This window comes from Xenopus tropicalis, chromosome 2 (assembly GCF_000004195.4).
Source record: "Xenopus tropicalis strain Nigerian chromosome 2, UCB_Xtro_10.0, whole genome shotgun sequence".
NCBI classification, from domain to species: Eukaryota; Metazoa; Chordata; class Amphibia; order Anura; family Pipidae; genus Xenopus; species Xenopus tropicalis.
In genome coordinates, this window is record NC_030678.2 from 126,626,754 (window position 1) to 126,646,103 (window position 19,350).

General features: G+C 37.6%; 1 protein-coding gene across 15 annotated transcripts in view; it reads right to left on the reverse strand.

Moving 5' to 3' along the window:
• lmo7 (LIM domain 7 protein) overlaps positions 1 to 19,350 on the reverse strand; it is a 115,994-nt gene that overhangs the window by 80,173 nt on the left and 16,471 nt on the right. For all 15 annotated transcript variants that reach the window (XM_031897103.1, XM_031897102.1, XM_031897101.1 and 12 more), the window contains exons 3-4: positions 8,040 to 8,110; positions 5,105 to 5,174 (exon numbers count right to left, since the gene is read on the reverse strand). In XM_031897103.1, the coding sequence (XP_031752963.1) occupies positions 5,105 to 5,174; positions 8,040 to 8,110 (141 nt within the window). The remainder of the gene's footprint in view (positions 1 to 5,104; positions 5,175 to 8,039; positions 8,111 to 19,350) is intronic.

Sequence of the window (19,350 nt, forward strand, 5' to 3'; positions counted from 1 at the left end):
GTATAGAAAATGCATGAATGTTAGGATTACCTGGTATGCATGTACTTCTTTGCCAGGTGACCAGCCTTGAGTAAAACATTCTAACCCCACTTTTAGAAACACAGTCCATACCTCCCCTTGTTCATTTTAGTGCACAGTAGTCCCACAAGTTCAAAACTATGTTCATATCTACATATAATAAACAATTTTAAGTGTAAGTGTAACTAGAGAATATAAAGTACACTTGTTCACGGTTATGAAACATCTGGGGGGTACATTTTTCAAACTACTTTTGCAAAGCTGATTCATGCAAGCAAGTAAAATACCTTTTGCACACTCTGTGAAGGAAAACAGCTTGACAGCTGCTCTTTACTACTCTAAGCCTTACCTGGTTATGATTAAATATCTGAAAATTTATTGCAGCGCCTGCTTTACCTGATCTCCTAGCAACAGATCTTGATAAATGTACCTGTATACAGTAAATTAAGCAATCACCTGTTATATATATATAGAGAATCATAGCAACACAACCATATTAGGAAAAAAAGGACTGTCATTTATCACAGCCCTAGTACACACCCTGCACAGTTATGCTGTTGCTCTCCCAGGCTTCCTATTACTTGCATTGTGTATTACTTACAAATGATTCTGATAAAATAAGGCATACACATGAATACAGCACAAATGTTTCTGTTTGTATCAAAAGTTACAATCTATATTCATTTTGCCTTAGGACCAAAAAAATTACACAGTGGGGCTCATTTATAAACATTTATAGGTCTCTGGTAAGGCCTCACCTTGAGTGTGCAGTGCAGTTTTGGGCTCCAGTCCTTAAAAAGGATACTAATGAGCTGGAGAGAGTGCAGAGACGCGCAACTAAACTGGTAAAGGGGATGGAAGATTTAAACTATGAGGTCAGACTGTCATGGTTGGGGTTGTTTTCTCCCATAAAAAGGATCAGAGCATCAGAGGCCCCCCTTTAGATTAGAGGAACAGAACTTTCCTTTGAAGCAATGTAGGTGGGTTTTCACGGTGAGGACAGTGAGGTTGGGGAATGCCCTTCCTAGTGATGTTGTAATGGCAGATTCTGTTAATGCCTTTAAGAGGGGATTGGATGATTTCTTAAATAATTATAGTATCCAAGGCTATTGTGATACTAAAATCTACAGTTAGTATTGATGTTGGCATATATGGTTTATGTATGTGAGTGCACAGATAGGTCAGAATAAGTTTGTGTGTGCTGGGCTTAATTGGAAGGGTTGAACTTGATGGATACTGGTCTTTTTTCAACCCTATGTAACTATATGAGAGCCCCAAGCCAATGGCTGGGTTCAAAAAAAACATTTTTAGACAAGAATAGTAACCCATAGCAAACAGTCAGCTGATAGCATTTACCGGTCATCAGTTAGAAGCAAGCATGTGTTGGTTTGCGAAGGCTTACTAAGCCTTGGAATATTTCTACCATTATTTCATTACTTCATGAGAGTCATAAGCATTATCTTGAGGTAGTCAAAATGCCACATATGGCATTGTAAGATACCATATATAAAACAACCTAGTGGTCTGTTAAGTGGAAATAATTGAAAGCAATTAACCAGTAAAAGTCCTAAAAATGGATTAAATCTGGCATATATCAGGACCAGAGAAAAAACATTGTGATGTATGTGCCAAAAATGAATTTGTCTCATTAACAAACAGATTGTGAGAAAAAAATTAAGGCCAAGGCCATAGTGCCCAGTTTCTCTGCCTGTGTAGAAACGACCTGCACCCTGTGCACCCATCTGCTCAATGTACTAAGTGCACTAGGAGTCATTGCTTTAGTCTGTGTGAACACAAAGAGGATATTGCTGCTACAATGTGGACCTTTACGTTTTTGTGCCAAGCTCCATCCATGTGTGCACACAGAACGACACAGTGACTGTCAGTCCACTAAACACAGTGTGGATGGTGCGGATCTGTTCCCCTCAGCTGTTTTTTACCCGCATAAAAGACTAGTGTGACATCACAATACAAGAAAATTTTTTTTCTTTTTTAAACACCTATAAAATAAAAGCTCCATACCCTTTATATCATTAAAATGGCTCTGTATATTTCAGTTTTTAACAAAAACACCACTTGGCTGAACTTTCCTTTATAAGCAGATAAGTACATTACCTGTACATTTCACAGTGTTCCCAAGACATTATTGTAGTACACACCTACTAATGTCACTAACTCAGATGCTGTTAAACAGATATTGGCAGGGAAGGCAAAATAAAAAGGCCAGGGTGTAACTATGGTTAAGAAGGCATTCACTTACCAGTTTCATAAGTTAAGGAAATATGTTTGTACAGTTAATGTTTTCTGTGGTGACACAAGTGGAAAAAACACATGTTGTAGACAGCTACAAACTTCTGAGAATTACCGGATGCCTGGAAACTTTAACTGCTTCACAGTCAAGGCTGCCATCATAGACTCTGGAAACCCATACAAGTTATTAATATGGGTCCCCCATAAACACAAGTGCACAGTACCAAAATTTTGTCCACTCCCCTTGTATGTTCACTATAAACAGTTGGTGTTACTCTATAATAAGCAGTTCATATAAAGAGTTCCATTAATTAATGTGCTAATTAACAGTCAGTTCATTGGGGGCCAGTGGAGTTTGGCCTAAATTTAAAGGAGAAGGGAAGGATTATATCCACTTACCTGATACCCTGGGCTGGTGCTCCTCTTAGCAAAAAATCACACCAGCCTGGGGTACCTGCAAGTAAATGATCCTCTTCCGTTTTCGCACAAACTGTGGATGCGCAGTAGAGGGAAAAGCTGCACCTTAACATTTGCCACATCCCAGTGATTTTAACTTTCCTTCTGCTTTAAACCCTAACCCACCTTCCTGCCCATCACACTGCTCTGCCTGTCATTGCTTTATATAAATATAAACCTTATCTGCGCTCAAAAAAAAACAAAAAAAAAACCAAAACACACTAGTGAGTAAATACAAAAAACCTACATATAATATCAATGTATAGTGATCGTGTTTATATTAGCTGCCCTCCTCCAGACTAATCCATAAAGTGCTTAGAAATTATTTCAAAAAGAGTTGGCGCTTAATAACCACCCAATAAGTCAAAAAAATCGATTTATATTTATTTAAATAAATCAATATATTACAACATAGTAAAAATCAGTTTTGTACAATATTAAATTCACACAAATCACTAAATAAAAATATCCAATAAATTCTATATACAGGAGAATATCACAATAAGCAGAAATTCATTTAATACAAAGAAGGGAAACAGATAGCACCTACAGATAATTTACCCTTGAATTACCGATTAATAAATATCCTTCTCCCAACAGAAGTCAATTTGTTTAAAAATGGAATTCATTAATCTGACCCATATTTACAACCTCAAAAAGGATATTCCATAAAAAAGTAAGTTAAAAAATTCCCAATACCCCCCAGTTAGTAGGCAAAAAGGACAGAGTCCAACTCTTTTTGAAATAATTGCTTTATATAGTTACAGATTCTATGAAAGTAATTTAAGTTTTTCCATAAGTTATGTAAACTGCATATGTTTAGAGGCTCAACAGCCTTGCTGTGGGATCCAATAAATAGTCAGTAGTAGTTCATAAAAATAATTAATATGCTAATAATCAGTATAATAAATAGGGGTCAGTGGAGTATATACAGCAGGGGTCGGGAACCTTTTTGGCTGAGAGAGCCATAAACACCACATATTTTAAAATGTAATTCCATGAGAGCCATACAATATGTCTGGCCGCAGATGCTGCGGGGCAAGGTAGGGTGAGTGCCAAGGATGCCGGATGCGATGCAGAGGAGGGCGTGGCCTGCGCTCGGCGAATAGAAGACGTGTTCTAAGGCTTATAACACGTCTTCTATCCGCCGAGCGCAGTGGCAAGGTAGGGTGTGTCCCAAGGATGCCGGATGCGGATGCAATGTGGAGGAGGACGTGGCCTCTAAAGCTTAGAACACTTCTTCTATCCGCTGAGCGCAGGCCACGCCCCCCCCTTATTTTTTTTGTTAAAAATTTAGCAGCGAGCCAGATGCAGCCATCAAAAGAGCCACATCTGGCTCCCGAGCCATAGGTTCCCTACCCCTGATATACAGTATGTAAGTTTCTTTGAAAGTAACCTAAGTTTGTGCATAAGTTCAGTAAATTGCGTGAGCATAGAAGGCACAATGAAGTTGCTGTGGGGCCCGGTCATTCCACTGCTGTAATGTTCATGCAGAAGATGCTCATTACATTCAGTAAATAGCTCCCATTATAAACAGCTGATGTTACTCTAAAAGAAGCAGTTCACATAGAAAGTTAATAAAATAGTTAGTTTATGAATGTGCTAATAAGGCAGTCAGTTTACAGGGGGCAGTGGAATTAGCCAGTCAAGTTTCTCAGCAAATTTACGTCAGTTTCTAGCCACTTTCTGCAAAAGTTACATAAGTTGCGTAAGTTTTGATGTAACCTAAACTTACGCAATTAGAGTAACCTCAGAAATGTGGCTAGGTCCCTATCCATTTTCACTGGGCCAGCACAACAATACTCCCCTCTTTCTCCCGAATGGCAGCCCTGCTCACAGTTCAGACATTCCGAGTTAAGCATGTACTTCACGGGAAAAACAGTCCTCTAACAACCAGTCTAAAACACACTAGTTGATATAGTTTTTTGTGCTTTGTAAAGAAGAAATATATATGGTGACATACATCTCTAGTATCGCTCTGTAAAGAATGTGAGAAATCCAACGGAATGGTGAAAATAATTTCATCACTAATGATATCAAAGCAAAGATGCAGCACACACTGAAATGAAAGTGTTTTAAATGTAATAAAAATATAGTGTACTGTTGCCCTCACTGGTAAAACTGGTGTATTTACATCCAGAACCCTACTATAGTTTATATAAATAAGCTGTTGAGTAGCCTGGACAAATTTAGTGCCTTCTATTACATTTGAAGGTAACAGTCATATTTGGTATATAGGGTTTTTATCCAACAAATGTGTAGGTGTCATCTATCCATCATCATCAATTATTTATATGGTGCCAGCAAGTTATGCAGTGCTTAATTTATAAATACCTACTTGATTAATAGGTGATCTTTTTTCTGTAAAAAGTTTACTTACCAGGCCAGCGATGGGTGTGGATAAGCGATTGATTTTTTTGATGATTCCAGGTTTAATCTTGTTAATCAGGCTATAGGTTAAAAAAATATTGTATATTAGTTGTGATTTAAGGGATTCTGTCATGATTTTTATGGTGTACTAAACTACACTGTTTACATAGCAAATAATTACCGTAACTCAATTAAAAAAAAAAATTAAATTCACTAGAATTTAACATTTTATTCTTGAACCAACAAATTTTTTTTTTTTTTTAGTTTAGTTGTAATTGGTGTGTTGGCAGCCATCTCAGTGCATTGTGCCTGAGTCTGAGCTTTCAGAAGGAGCCAGCACTACACATTAGAACTGCTTTCAGGTAACCTATTGTTTCTCCTACTCCCATGTAACAGAACTGGATTTCTTACTATTGAGTGCTACTCTGATATCTGCTGGGAGCTGCTATCTTGCTACCTTCCCACTGTTCTACTTACCCTAGGGCCAAACGATCATATTAAACTGGCGGGAATAGGTGCCATCGGTTCGGGCACCGCATCAATAAGCCAATGGGGTCCCCGATTGGTCTAAAGGCCCAATATCTGAATGAAGTTTATCAAAGCACCGGTCACATGGCTGTGGCACCCTGGGAAATCAACAATATAGCTAGCCCAGGGGTCGGGAACCTTTTTGGCTGAGAGAGCCATAAACACCACATATTTTAAAATGTAATTCCATGAGAGCCATACAATATGTCTGGCCGCGGATGCTGCGGGGCAAGGTAGGGTGAGTGCCAAGGATGCCGGATGTGATGCAGAGGAGGGCGTGGCCTGCGCTCGGCGAATAGAAGACGTGTTCTAAGGCTTATAACACGTCTTCTATCCGCCGAGCGCAGTGGCAAGGTAGGGTGTGTCCCAAGGATGCCGGATGCAATGTGGAGGAGGACGTGGCCTGCGCTCTGCGAATAGAAGACATGTTCTAAAGCTTAGAACACTTCTTCTATCCGCCGAGCGCAGGCCACGCCCCCCCTTATTTTTTTTGTTAAAAATTTAGCAGCGAGCCAGATGCAGCCATCAAAAGAGCCACATCTGGCTCTCGAGCCATAGGTTCCCTACCCCTGAGCTAGCCCCATGTGAAATTTCAAAATGCTGGAGAAGCTCTATTAACTGATGCGTTTTGAAAAAAACATGTTTTCCCTCTGACAGTATTCCTTTAATATCCCGCATGGTCTTATTCATTAAAGGGGACCTGCCACCCACAAACAAAAACTTTATTACAAAATAAAGTTATTTTGCCTCATTGTAGCAGGGCAGGTAATTACTTTCACTTTCCATTCAGCACTTTCTGAATGGAAAGTGATTGTGTACTTGCAAGACTGAGGGATACAAGATTTATATAATTTATATAGTGTAAGTAGAGTTTATTTTGCTCAACTAACATGCTAAAAAGGCATTTGTAGCAGACAGGTCCACTTTAAAATGTGCTGTAATAAGAGGGGAAAAAAAAAAAAAAAAAAAAAAAAAAAGATACTGTGTCCTAATAATATGAATGTAACGTTGTCTTCTTTTTTGATTGAAAGAGCATGTGGGGCAAGATGTTTACTTTACACAAGTACAAAAGTACTTTATCTACTTTCTTCAAAATGGGAAATATTTAAAGGGGAACTATCATGAAAATGTAATATAAGCTTTATTATACTGAAATAAGAAATTTTCGAAATTCAGCTGATTCTGAACAAATTCTGACCCATTTCAGAAATAAGATACTCTTTACTTTCCACTCTTAGCCCCTACATTTCATAATTCTTTCTTCATGCAGGAGTTGGGAGTCTGAATTTGAAAAACAGATAGGTCTAATATGGCCTTTGGATGCTCCTTTTGCCTACCATTCTAATGTTAGATCTTTTCTACCTTTTTGCAACATAGTAATCTTAAGCCAATAGCAGATGGGATGCTTTCTACACCAGTGGATAAAAGCCGATATGCTGCCTTCCACACCACCTATATATGTTCACTAAAACACAAGATTGGTCTGTTAATGAACACACAAAGCGGATACTGGTGCAGAAACACGAAAGTATGCATTTTTGTGCAAATATAACAAGCCAATTCCATGCCTGCTTGTGTACATATGTAGGTGGTGTGGAAGGCAGCAGACTGGCTTTTCTCCACTGGTGTAAATACATACACAGTGGAGGAAATAACTGGTCTGCCAATGGCCTTAAAGTGATACCGACAGCCAATTAAAAATTTTTTTTACACCTGCTGTTATGTTTTAATTTGTATCAGCTTTAAATTCCTTATAAACTAAATCTGCAAAGTTTTTTTGCTTCATAATTTTGGTAGCACGAATTACAGACCCACGGAGCAGCCATGTTTGTTTCCCTTTTCCGGGCTTTAATTTAAATGCCCCCCAAGTGAATAAATATGCCCAATCACAAACCTGCAACGCCCCTTCTGCTTTCAGCCGGTGTGTGACAAGCTTAGCTCCGTTGTCTATGTGTAATGGGGAGGGAGAGCCTTAGAAGCAGGCAGGCACGGGAAAGCTATTTAAATTCTTAGTGCGAAGAGCAGAAAGGGGGGGGCAGCCCTTTGAAGCAGGCAGGCAATGGAAAGATCAAGCCTGCCTGCTATCTAGTTCACAATGCGAGGAACAAGGGAGGGGGGGGGACTCTTTGAAGCAAACGGCAAGCTGAATCCTCCCAGTTTATGACGTAGTTCTTTTGACAGATTGAGAAGCTACAGTCGGGTTGCCAGACAGTCGGGTTCAGGATCTTCAGTAGGATTTATGTAGAGAAACAGGACTTTTAGGAAAAAACAGTCAACATGACCTATAGGTAGGTTTGGAAGTAGGTTCATATTTTTAAAAGAAATTTTTTGGTGTCAGTATCACTTTAATGCTAATGATTCACACTTTGATATAACAATTGGTACTACCTAATTCCACATGAAAAGAAAGTACTTACTCACAAAACAGAACCCCATTTTCAAGAGCTGAGCGAAAATCCTTGTTTCCAAAGTTTTTACCAGTGACTTCCTGATTAAAAAAAAACAAAACAAAAAAAACACATTATTGATTCCTCCTAAACTAATTTAAAAAACAGTTTATATAATATTAAAAACACATTTAATTAACTTTTTCACATCACTATAGTTTAGCCTTGGCACCTTACTTACACAACTGAAAACACAATGACATCATATGTAATAAAAGTATAATATATCAGAATCATTGGGTACTTATTAGAGCAGATGAATACCATTATTCATTAATTTAACAGAAAGACTTTTTTTTAAATTACATTTCTGTACTTAGACCAAAGAACAGCTATATTTTAATTTGTCACCCCAGGAATTAGCAGTTCAATCACATACTGTATGACTGAAACAAAGATCTACCCACAAATGAACAAAATCACAACAGGATTACTGCCACACAGAAACTCACATTCAATATAATAAATATACAATTAAAAAAAAAAAGTTCTTACAATGGCATTTTTTTTTTTTTTTAAATCGAAAGGCTCATTGATTAAATGCTGAAATGTCATTACAGGAAGCCCATTCTGCTTATAAGTGCCCTTACTAAACAAGGAGTTGCCTTTGTTAACCAAGTGATCAAAAAGCAGTGATTTATCAATGGTGTAATGACTTGTGGGCAATACAAACAGTTGGGGCGTAGAGAAGTTCTTCCTCATCTAATACTAGGAACGGCTTCAGTTTCTGCAAAGCAATACAGCAGAACAACTATAAACAGAAGAGTGAGGACCCAAAGACATCAGCAAGGCTTCAAGGCTAAGGCATACCAAATAGCCCAGATTAGATTCTGACGCATTCAACCATGTACATGTATGTACATATCATGACCCTATGCTCTCAGAATGTTAGTGCTTTCCCACTGAATACAAACATTGGCTATACACTGCTTTGGAGCTCAGGCCACAAATGATTATGTGCAGCTTTTGCGTATTGTATGATTCATAATGTATTCACAAATATTTTCAGTAGGGTGTGCACATGAAGAAATGCTGCTTCCAGTTTAGCTGCATTTTTATAACCTAGAGTCCAGGGTATATAAGACTCCAGGGTATCAGCTTTATAATGTTTCTCAATATTTTCTTCAAATAGATAAAGGTCCTATTGAAGCAAATTTTGATTGCCCTTTAATTATACTAAAGAATAGTGATATTAAGCCTCTACCCAAGTTTTTGCATATATATGCTTATAAGTATTTTTCACAAATAGGTTTTACTACTTGTTGCTTACCATTTTTTTTTTTTTTTTTTAGATATAAACAGTTTATTATCAAGACTGGCAACTAAATATTAAGACTTCAAACTATGCAATTTGTCATCGAAACTGCTGGAAAGCCAGTTATAGCAGGAGAAATCTGTCACTGACATTATCAGTTTCTTACTTTCAGTTGGATAAAGATAGTTAAGAACCTAAAATATATATCATAAAACACTAACAAATATTTGAGAAACAGATCTGTTAAGAAGGATTCATCAGGACATTTAACACAGCACAGTTTAATTTGGAAATTAAATTTATTATACAATGTCTAGGTGACAGATCCCCAGCAAGGACATATGCAGTCCTGCAAAGAACAGATTAAGGTTTATGTGACAAATTATAATATTTTACTTATATAGCACCAACACATGCTTACAGTCTAAAGTACCTATTAAATATATACTACTGTCTATGTACTTAGAAGACAAAGACTTTTTTGGGGAGTAGAAGGAAACTGGAGTAACCAGAGGGAATCCAGGCTGACATGGGGTGAACACCCATATGCCTTTCCGATACTGCCCTGGCTTGACTCTAAACTACGTCCCCAGTGCAGCTAGGCAGCAGTACTAACCACTGCAACACATACATTTGTCCCTGCATGGTTTGGCGATACAGGTACACTATCTTGATGTGCAGGTGTTCAATAAGGAAGGGTACATTGTAAATGACCTATTTACCAAACCCACAGAAAGAAGGGGATAACTAAAGGCTAATTTTTGCGCATCAGGCGCATTGCATCTGATGACCAAAGGTTCTTACAGAGTGCAAATAAATTTATAAAAAAAGGTTTGTGGAAAAAGGATTTGATATGATGATGTTATGTAAATTGAGAGATGATGTACAGAAAATCAATAGAAACAGTCTACTTACAAAAAAAACTGTTAAAAACCCATTAGAATCAAGAATACCATTTGTCAGTCAATATGGCCCTCTAAGCAAACGACTAGAAAAATTGGTCCTACTCCATTGGTCTATTTTATAAAAAGATCCAACACTGGGTAGGCTTTGTAAGTCCCCACCATTGTTCTCCTATAAGAGGGGCAGTAACCTGGCAGATACATTGGTTAAATCAGACCCTACTGGGTACAGAAAAACGGACCCGCTTTCTTGGCCCTCCAAAACATGGGACCTTCCCCTGCCTAGGTTGCGGTAACCGTAATTCCATTAGCAAAGGTGACTTTATAACACACCCCTATAATGGACATAAAATAACTATTAGAGGGTACCACACATGTAACTCTGAATCTGTGGTGTATGCATTAAAATGTACATAGGTCAAACTGCTAGACCTGTCAAAACAAGAATACGGGAACATAAATACTCTATAACAGCATATGATCCTGAGAAAAAGAAAACACAGACACCCGTGGGCAAACACTCTTATTTAAATAAACACAGTCCGGCCTCATTACGTTGGCTAGTTTTAGAGGATGTGGCTGTCCCAAAGAGATGGGGTGACAGAACACGCCTGCTACTGCAAAATGAAGCAAAATGGATACACATAATGGAAACCCTTGAGCCACTGGGTATGAATGAAGTTTTGACCTTTAAATGTTTTCTATAATGACTTATTGTACAGCACTGCGGAATATGTTGGCGCTTTCTAAATAAATAATAATAATGTATGCACCTGAGGAAGGCTGTTAGCCGAAACACGTAGTGCTGTGATGTCTCAATAAAATTACACAGATTCACTGAGAACATGTGTACTCTCCGGGTTATTTATACTTGAATTTAGAAATCTGTACAGCCAGCACGGGTCTGTTACCTGTTGATGAGTACCTATTGAGAACACTGGAAGCTACGGCAGGACTTTTAATCTTTATTTGAGGATACAGGTATGGGATCCCTTATCCGGAAACCTGTTATCCAGAAAGTTCGAAATTACGGAAAGGCCATCTCCCATAGACTCCATTATAAGCAAATAATTCTAATTTTTAAAAATGATTTCCTTTTTCTCTGTAATTATAAAACAGTACCTTGTACTTGATCCCAACTAAGATATAATTAATCCTTATTGGAGGCAAAACAATCCTATTGGGTTTATTCAATATTTAAATGATTTTTAGCAGACTTAAGTTATGAATATCCAAATTACGGATCTCTTATCCAGAAAACCCCTGGACCCGAGCATTCTGGATAACAGGTCCCATACCTGAACACAAAAACTATGTAGAAGCTTAGCATGCAGAGTCATGCATTTAGGATTCATCTGTGCAAACCAAGACAGGCTGCATCTGGACCATTCAGATTCAATTATTTAGGCTTGTTTCCAAAGGTATTTACACTCATACAAATTTGGCATTGATTGAGAAATGCAGATAACAAAATCATTCTAAAGCGTGAGGTCTGCCAAGTGGAAGAAAATTTAATTTTAGAATTTAATTGTGGGAGTCAGAGGGATATAAAAAGAGCTCTGGATTTTAAGCAGCCGATCTTGAGCAAATCAAAACCATGAAGAAAACTAGCCAAGTAGGTGATGTTTGAAACTAGAAGAGATAAGCATAATAACAGAAAGAATGAGCCTTGCTTTGTATCTGTACATACTGGGATAGGATGTGATACATACAATGCTTTAATAGGAGCCATGCATTGATCTCCAATTCCCAATTTGTTAAGAAGCAGTAAAACAATCCAAAATTAGCACTTATATACCCCCTGAACAAATGCCAAATGTTTTGCACCTCTACAGAAAACAAGCTATTCAAAAACTAGAGGAAATATCCCTTCCAATCTTTCAAAGATGACATTGGAAAAATTCTCCTTTGAGAACAAATGCAGTGTAAGTACTGAAACAAACTAGTATACTTGCGAGTTTTTAATTATACATCATTATTTAAAACTTATGGCACATTAACCTTTTAGTATGCAGCTAGTTTGTTTGAGTAGTGACCATGTCTCTAAAGGTGGCCACACACGTAGCAATTTGCGATCTTTCGTGCAACCATCGGTCGTACGAAAGATCGTTCAATCAGCCACTAACCGTTCAGGGCTGAAATGGCAGATAAGGAGGTAGAAACAATAGTATTTCTACCTCCTTCAGCCGATTCAGCCCTGAAGGCAGATTTTACTCAGGCGCCTGATCAAAATCTTTTAACCTGGCCGATCGACGAGTCGACCGATATCAGCAGACTCTTGCGATATCGGTCGACTCGCCGACTTGCCATACACGCACCGAATATCGTATGATATTATCGGTGCATATATGGCCAGCTTAAGGGCAGTGGCACACATGGAGATTAGTTGCCCATGATAAATCTTCACCACCGCGGGCAACTAATCTCCTTAAATGCCATTCCACCAGTAGTCGTGGAGTGCTGTAAGTGAAGACAAGAACTCTTTTAATCTGTTGTGTGTCTGAGAATTTGGATGCCTCTAAAGGTCCCCATACACGGGCCGATTCTAGCTGCCGATATCGGTCCCTTAGACCGATTCGGCAGCTAATCGGCCGCGTATAGGCACTACTGATGGGCCTGCCCGACAGATATCTGGCCTGAAATCAGCCAGATATCGATCGGGCAGGTTAAAAAATCTAGTTGGATCGGAGTCCGCATCGGCTCGTTGATCCGTTCCCCGGACCGACTTTGCCTATACGCTGGGGCAAAACGATTGAATTAGCCTGGATTCTCCTAATATCACCCACCCGTAGGTGGAGGTTATCGGGAGAAGATCCGCTCGCTTGGCGACATCGCCAAGCAAGCGGATCTGAAGGCGTATGGGCACCTTAAGCTAATGAAGTAATTAATCCCATTTCTAGCAATCAGAATGGGATAAAGCTTGGCCTTCACTACATTTTTCTAAAATGAATCACATTATATGGTTATGAGTCTTATGCACTCAAGTGAATGCATAAATCTGAATTTTTTATTTTACAGTTTTACAGCATTTGTTTACAGCAATAAAGTGCAAACCTCAAGGAATTCTGAGACACAAAAGTCAAGAAGTCTTTTTCTTAAAAACACAAAATATGCATGCAAATGCACCAATTCATTTGTATTGTTTGAATTGCTGCAGGTTCCAGCACCTGTGTGTGCATAGCAGATTATAAGAGAAAGGTACCGGACTGCCCAGAGGATAAAATAAATCTAAATAAGGCGAATAGTTATCTGAAAGGGTGACTAGATGGGCCAAAAAGTTCTTGTTTTATTTCACTAAAATCAACATTCAGTCATTCATAACATTCACTGGGGTCTAACCATTAACCTATACAGAATGATTACACCATTGTGACATTAGATTAGGTGCACTTAAAAACAGTAAATCAAATCCATGACATTTCACACAATAAGTAAGTCTGAAGGTGAAAACAATTTGAGCAATAAAATAGAGGGAAATCATAGGTCTTTATTTATGAGAAGCTAAAAAAAAAAAGCCATCATAAAAATACCTGAAATGGTTGTAAGGCTAATAAAATATAGAGTCAAAGTACAGAAATACTGTAAATGTTATTTGCTAAAGAGACAATCTTCAAAATGAAATGTGTGTACTGGTGACTACAACTAAGTTTACCACTAACCCTATGCTTATGTTTTATCCCAATGTTTTTAATATGGAAAAAAAGATAAATATATAAAACGGTTGTTTTTTTTCCCCAGAAAAAGTGGCAACCGTAACAGCAACCAATGTACATTGTTTAATAATGTAAATGGGAAAACAGACAGTATCTTTTTAAACGAGAAGGAAAGGTAAAAACTAAGTAAGCTTTATCAGAAAGGTCAATGTAAATACAGCCATCGCAAGTCTTTTTCTGCGATTTCCCTTACATTGTCGCCGGTGGGATGGCAGGTGAAGGCAACTCGGGGAGATTAGTCGCCCGCGAACAGGGAGTTTTGTCGCGGGCGACTAATCTCCCTGTGTGCCAGAGCCCTAAAGCCATGTGGGGATAAAAATGAACAGCAATCTCATCATGCTTTTTTGCTGGGATTGCAGTGTACCAAGTGCACTTGCCATATTTTTTTACCCATTGTGCAACATTTTTCCGATAATTTCAGGGTAAAAATTTGTGAGAGAGTGATGCACCAGACCTTTAGAGGTGGTGATAGCTCCAGGGTTCACCTGCTTTATTAGGCCCAAAGCACTAAATTCTGAAAAGGAGATAGGACAGACCAAGCAGCATCGATCACAAATATATGGAAGTGCAAGGTAGGGTTGCCACCTCTGCCAGCTTTTTTAGCACTGACTATGGGCATATATGTTTACTAAGTGAAGGAACACAGGGCGGCTGCTCTAAAACATACGCCATTATTGATACAGTATAAATAATGGTAATTTAATTCTAACAAGATATAGTAAATAATTTGATTCCAGCCTTAGAAAAACAAATTTTCACTCACACACACACACACAACGCTCAGATGACAGAATTCTACCACTGTGCTATGGTGTGAGGGACACCTTTCACATTAACAGTGTTTTGTTAACATAAACATTTACATAATTGGGAATGCTGTTTAACTAGTATTTTACATGATTTCTGACAATCTCAGTATTCTGAACCATTGGCTCACTAGTGCCAGTTAAAAGTATAGGTAAAAAACTAAACACAACCACTAGTTTAAGATCCAGAGAATAACTTTTATTGTGCAATATGCAATACATATTTTATACAAGGATACCAGAAGTCCCCTTTGCATTCTAAGAAGGCATAAGGCAAAGATTATTTATACAGGTCATGAAGCTCCAAGGTAATTTTAACTTATCATATCACTATGCACCATTTAAAAAAAAATTAAATAATATTCATGGCTGTAACACTTTTAAAGATGCTAGGAAAATACAAGTGTAGTGCCACTTAAAATCATTCAATAAATATACAGGTAATATGTAAAATGTGACCTCTGAAGAACTGACAAAGTAATTATATTTAAATATCATTTGAGGTGTCTTTTAGTAGTTAAAGGGATTCTGTCATGATTTTTATGGTATACTTTTTATTTCTAATTTACAGTTTACATAGCAAATAAATCACTCTACCATTTAAAATTTTATTCTTAAACCAACAAATTTATTTTTTTTGTTGTTGTAATATAGGTGTGTAGGAAGCCATCTCAGTGCATTGTGCCTGTGTTTTCCCATGACAGTATTCCTTTAAGAAAGGACCATTTTACAACACATACATTTCAAGGTTTTCATCATGTGTTTAGGAAAAACTGTTTTGTTTGTTGGTCCACACTTCTAATCCACTGTACCACAAACTGTTTGCTAGTCACCTTAACAGACAAGACAGGGTGGTCGCCAGCTAGCCCACAAGCTGAATCCAGCCCCTTTGTAATCTGCTTAATCAGGGCTAACAAGAGTATTCGTAGAATTTGGTTACCAATTTCAGTGCCCAATACTCATTATAACAAAGCAATTTTTTATGATTTAAAGAATGATAAGATCTGTAGTGAGAAATCTTTCTGGTGATGTTGCAAAGTATTTAGAAGGAAGTGTGCATTCCAAACGTGGGTTTAGCATGTTATGAATCATCATTAATTCATCGGTTTCACCTATTTTTGTGTTTGCTTAGAGAGGTGCCTGAGGTGATGTATGAAATGACAGGCTCTATGATCAACTACAAAATGGAATGTAGAATGCCTAGGTGGGCCCATTGTTTGCATGGAAACGGATACTACATGCCACACCATTCAAACAATGACATAAGAAACATAGAAGGGAGAACACCAGCAGAAATTATGACAAGACGTTTAATATTTGTCAGTAAGCCGACTGTCAAAGGTGGAGCTGTAGAAGTGAAATTACACATGAAACCCTGAAGAAGAAGCAATACATCATCTAAACAATCAGCTCAGAGCCTGCATTTCCTCAAGGTAGGACACAAAATAAAAAATGTTTTGGTTTTATTATTTGTAAATGTAATTATTTCAGAAAATAGTATCTGTAGCTGTTTATATTCTCTGCACTGCTGGGTCTGACTCCTGAAGAAATGTGGTATAAGCCATGAACCTGTAGAGGAAATTTCTTCTGTTACATTGTTTTAAAGGTCAGAACAGAAAGGAATACAGAATTACTGCTTTCGGTTACATTTACAAACAACTGTAAAACCACTTAATACATTTAATGGAAGTAGATTGGAAATATAGTACAGTACTACAATGTTTCATTATCAGAAAAAAATATACACTTTTTGGTTCGAGATTACGTTTAAAAAAATGTAAGTGTGATTAGTATACCAAGCTCCTGAATTATATATATATGTTGAGATATCCTGACCCCTGCTGGTTTGTTTAGGAAATGACTGGATTGAATTGCACCTTCAATCTGAATAGTTACACTTTGCAGGAGGATAATACTGGTAAAGTGACAGAAATAACCTTCATAACCTTTACTTAAAAAAGCATTACTTTGAACAAAAAGTCTTCAACATTCCTAAAAACCTTGTACAATAAATTATTGCCTTAAATGGAATTATTTTAAGTGAGATTTTACCACAAATAAAAAGAATGTCCCAGAATGATAACACATCTAAGTTTAAGGTGATTTTCTAAAAACTTCAAAAACATCATAAAGTTGGTAAAGCCATTACATTAAATGATATTAAGACTTTAAACTGGCAATAAACACTACGCCTACAGTAAAATCCAGAGAATAAATGCCAGAGAGCTGCACTGTAAGATATGAGGAGTCTCTACAAGCTTTTCCTCATTTGTGTATTGCATCCAGTGCTATACTAGATGGTGCCCTTTTCTCCAAGCAATCACCCATCAAGCTGAGCCCTCAGTTACTACTCCCTCAATAAATAGAGGGCTATATTGCTGATACACCGATATAAAACTTCTACAGAATATTATACCTATAAGAACACAGAGTATTAGGAGAGTTCATAAACTCAGAACAAGTCCTTTGTGGCAAGGACAGAAGCAAGACAATGATAAGAAATAAAAAAATAATAGATACATTATAATGATAATACTAAAAAAATATATATAATAATTAGTATAAACTTGCTTCACTAAACCCTTAACCCAGACATGATCCCAGACTGTATGAAGAAGCTGAAAAAGAAATCTGAGTTAATGGGAGTTATAGGTTTAACTCTTTGCTAATGTTTGGCTGCGGGCCTGGTCTAATGAGGTACATAAAGTCGCTCACACAAAACTAGTAAGTAATTTAAAAAAAAAAGTAAAAACTAAAAAAGGGTATTTCACTAGTTTGATGTCTATTTTTAAAAAAAAAAGATGCGTCAAGGTTGCTTAGTTTCATATTGTTTTTCCGGTCCACAGAAACACAGGTAAATAAGAATAAAGCCCACCACATTACTACCATTATCACTTGTACAGGTACTAAAGTACAAAACCACCTCTTACTCTAAAGGGTTTTTTCACCTTTATGCAATTTTATTTCATTTTTTTTTTTTGTTTTTTCAGTTATTTAGCATTTTGTTAAGCAGAGCTTCTGCTTGGAATATTAGCAACTGGTTGCTAGGGTCTTGTTTACCTTAGCAACAAGGCAGTGGTTTGAATGAGAGACTGTAATTTGAATAGGAGAGGGACTACTATGTCCTGACAATTGTTTTTTTTTTTTTTCTCTCAAAGTTTTTATAATATTAGTCCAGGACAATCTTACCATCCCAAGTTTCTACCATGCTATCAGTTAAGTAAGAGCACTGTATTTGTGGCAGCACGATGCAGCAGTTGGACAGTGAAGGGGAAGGCAGGATTTATGTCTGACACATATGAAACTCAGTTGTTATATTGCTGTGACCTTGTATATTTGGTTACCACTGAGCATAAAATCTTGTTTGTTTATTTGAAAGAATAGATTGGGACCTTCAGAACAAGCTTTTTTTTTTATTTCAGCTATGTGTACTTGAGCGTTGCAGGGGGCATATTTAAGATTCTGGAATGCTGTTTTAACAGCCTTGCCGGTAAATCATTAGCATCCAGATTTGGTTAAAATGCTTTAGTTAAAACAAATATTAAACCATCTAAAAATTACAGCTTCATACTATGGAAATTCTAGAAGGAAGTTAAGTGTTCTAGCATTAAAAACCTCTGGCAACTCTCAAGCAAATATGACTGCTTACAGCCAAGTGCACAGTCAAAAGAATCCAATATAGCACATTCGGCAGATATCCATAGGATACTCATAATACATTATTACTATTATTATAACAAACATATATTCGTAAACCGCCAACACATTTCACAGCATCGTCTAATAAATAGGTGTTTACATTAAACATACAAAAAACAACCAGTATAGAAGGGAAAGACAGCCTGGTCCAAAAGAGCTAATAAAAAACGTCAATGACATTCTATGAGTCATAGGAAGCCACCTAATCAACATGTCTGTCAGGTTTCTGCCCTGCTAGAACAGCCCCAATCAACTTCAAGTGGTTTTGAAGTGTAAATGTTAAAAGGACAATGAAAAGTCTAAAGGCATTCTTTTAAAGTACCTACTGCATATCTAAATTCCCAGATCCCTGCTTGCTTCTCTGAGATATGGTGCTGGAAGCCTACAGCAGTGTGAAGACTACAGTGACATCACTGATATCTCTCAGTCCTTCCTGTAGGCTGCCAGCGGCAGCCTTCCTATTCTCTGAGCATGTGTGTAACTTGATCCTGTCTGCTGTTCTGAGCTACACATGCCCACCAGCCAATCAGAAGCAGATCTGGCAGAGGGTAGGAGGGGGAGGGAATTAAACACACCTGCAGTATGAAGCAAGGAGGGAAAGGAAGGGAGAATGCCTTTTTAGGGATGGCTGCCTGTTCTAGAAAATGTGAAGTAAGTGTGACCGAGTAAATATTTGATTAGGTGAGCCAAAAGTGTGGTGTTTTTACTAAACAATAGGAGGACTATTGGGCAGTATGCTTTTTAAATTTTGACTTGCATTCTCCTTTAAGGGATAACAGTTGGGTGCATAGAAATGTGCATGTCATCAGTTGTAATGCTCACTGGCAAGTTCCTAACCCTCTGGAAGAGTCAGCTGTTTTTCAGTAGCTTTGAGTGGTATCGTCATGATTTTTATGGCGTAGTTTG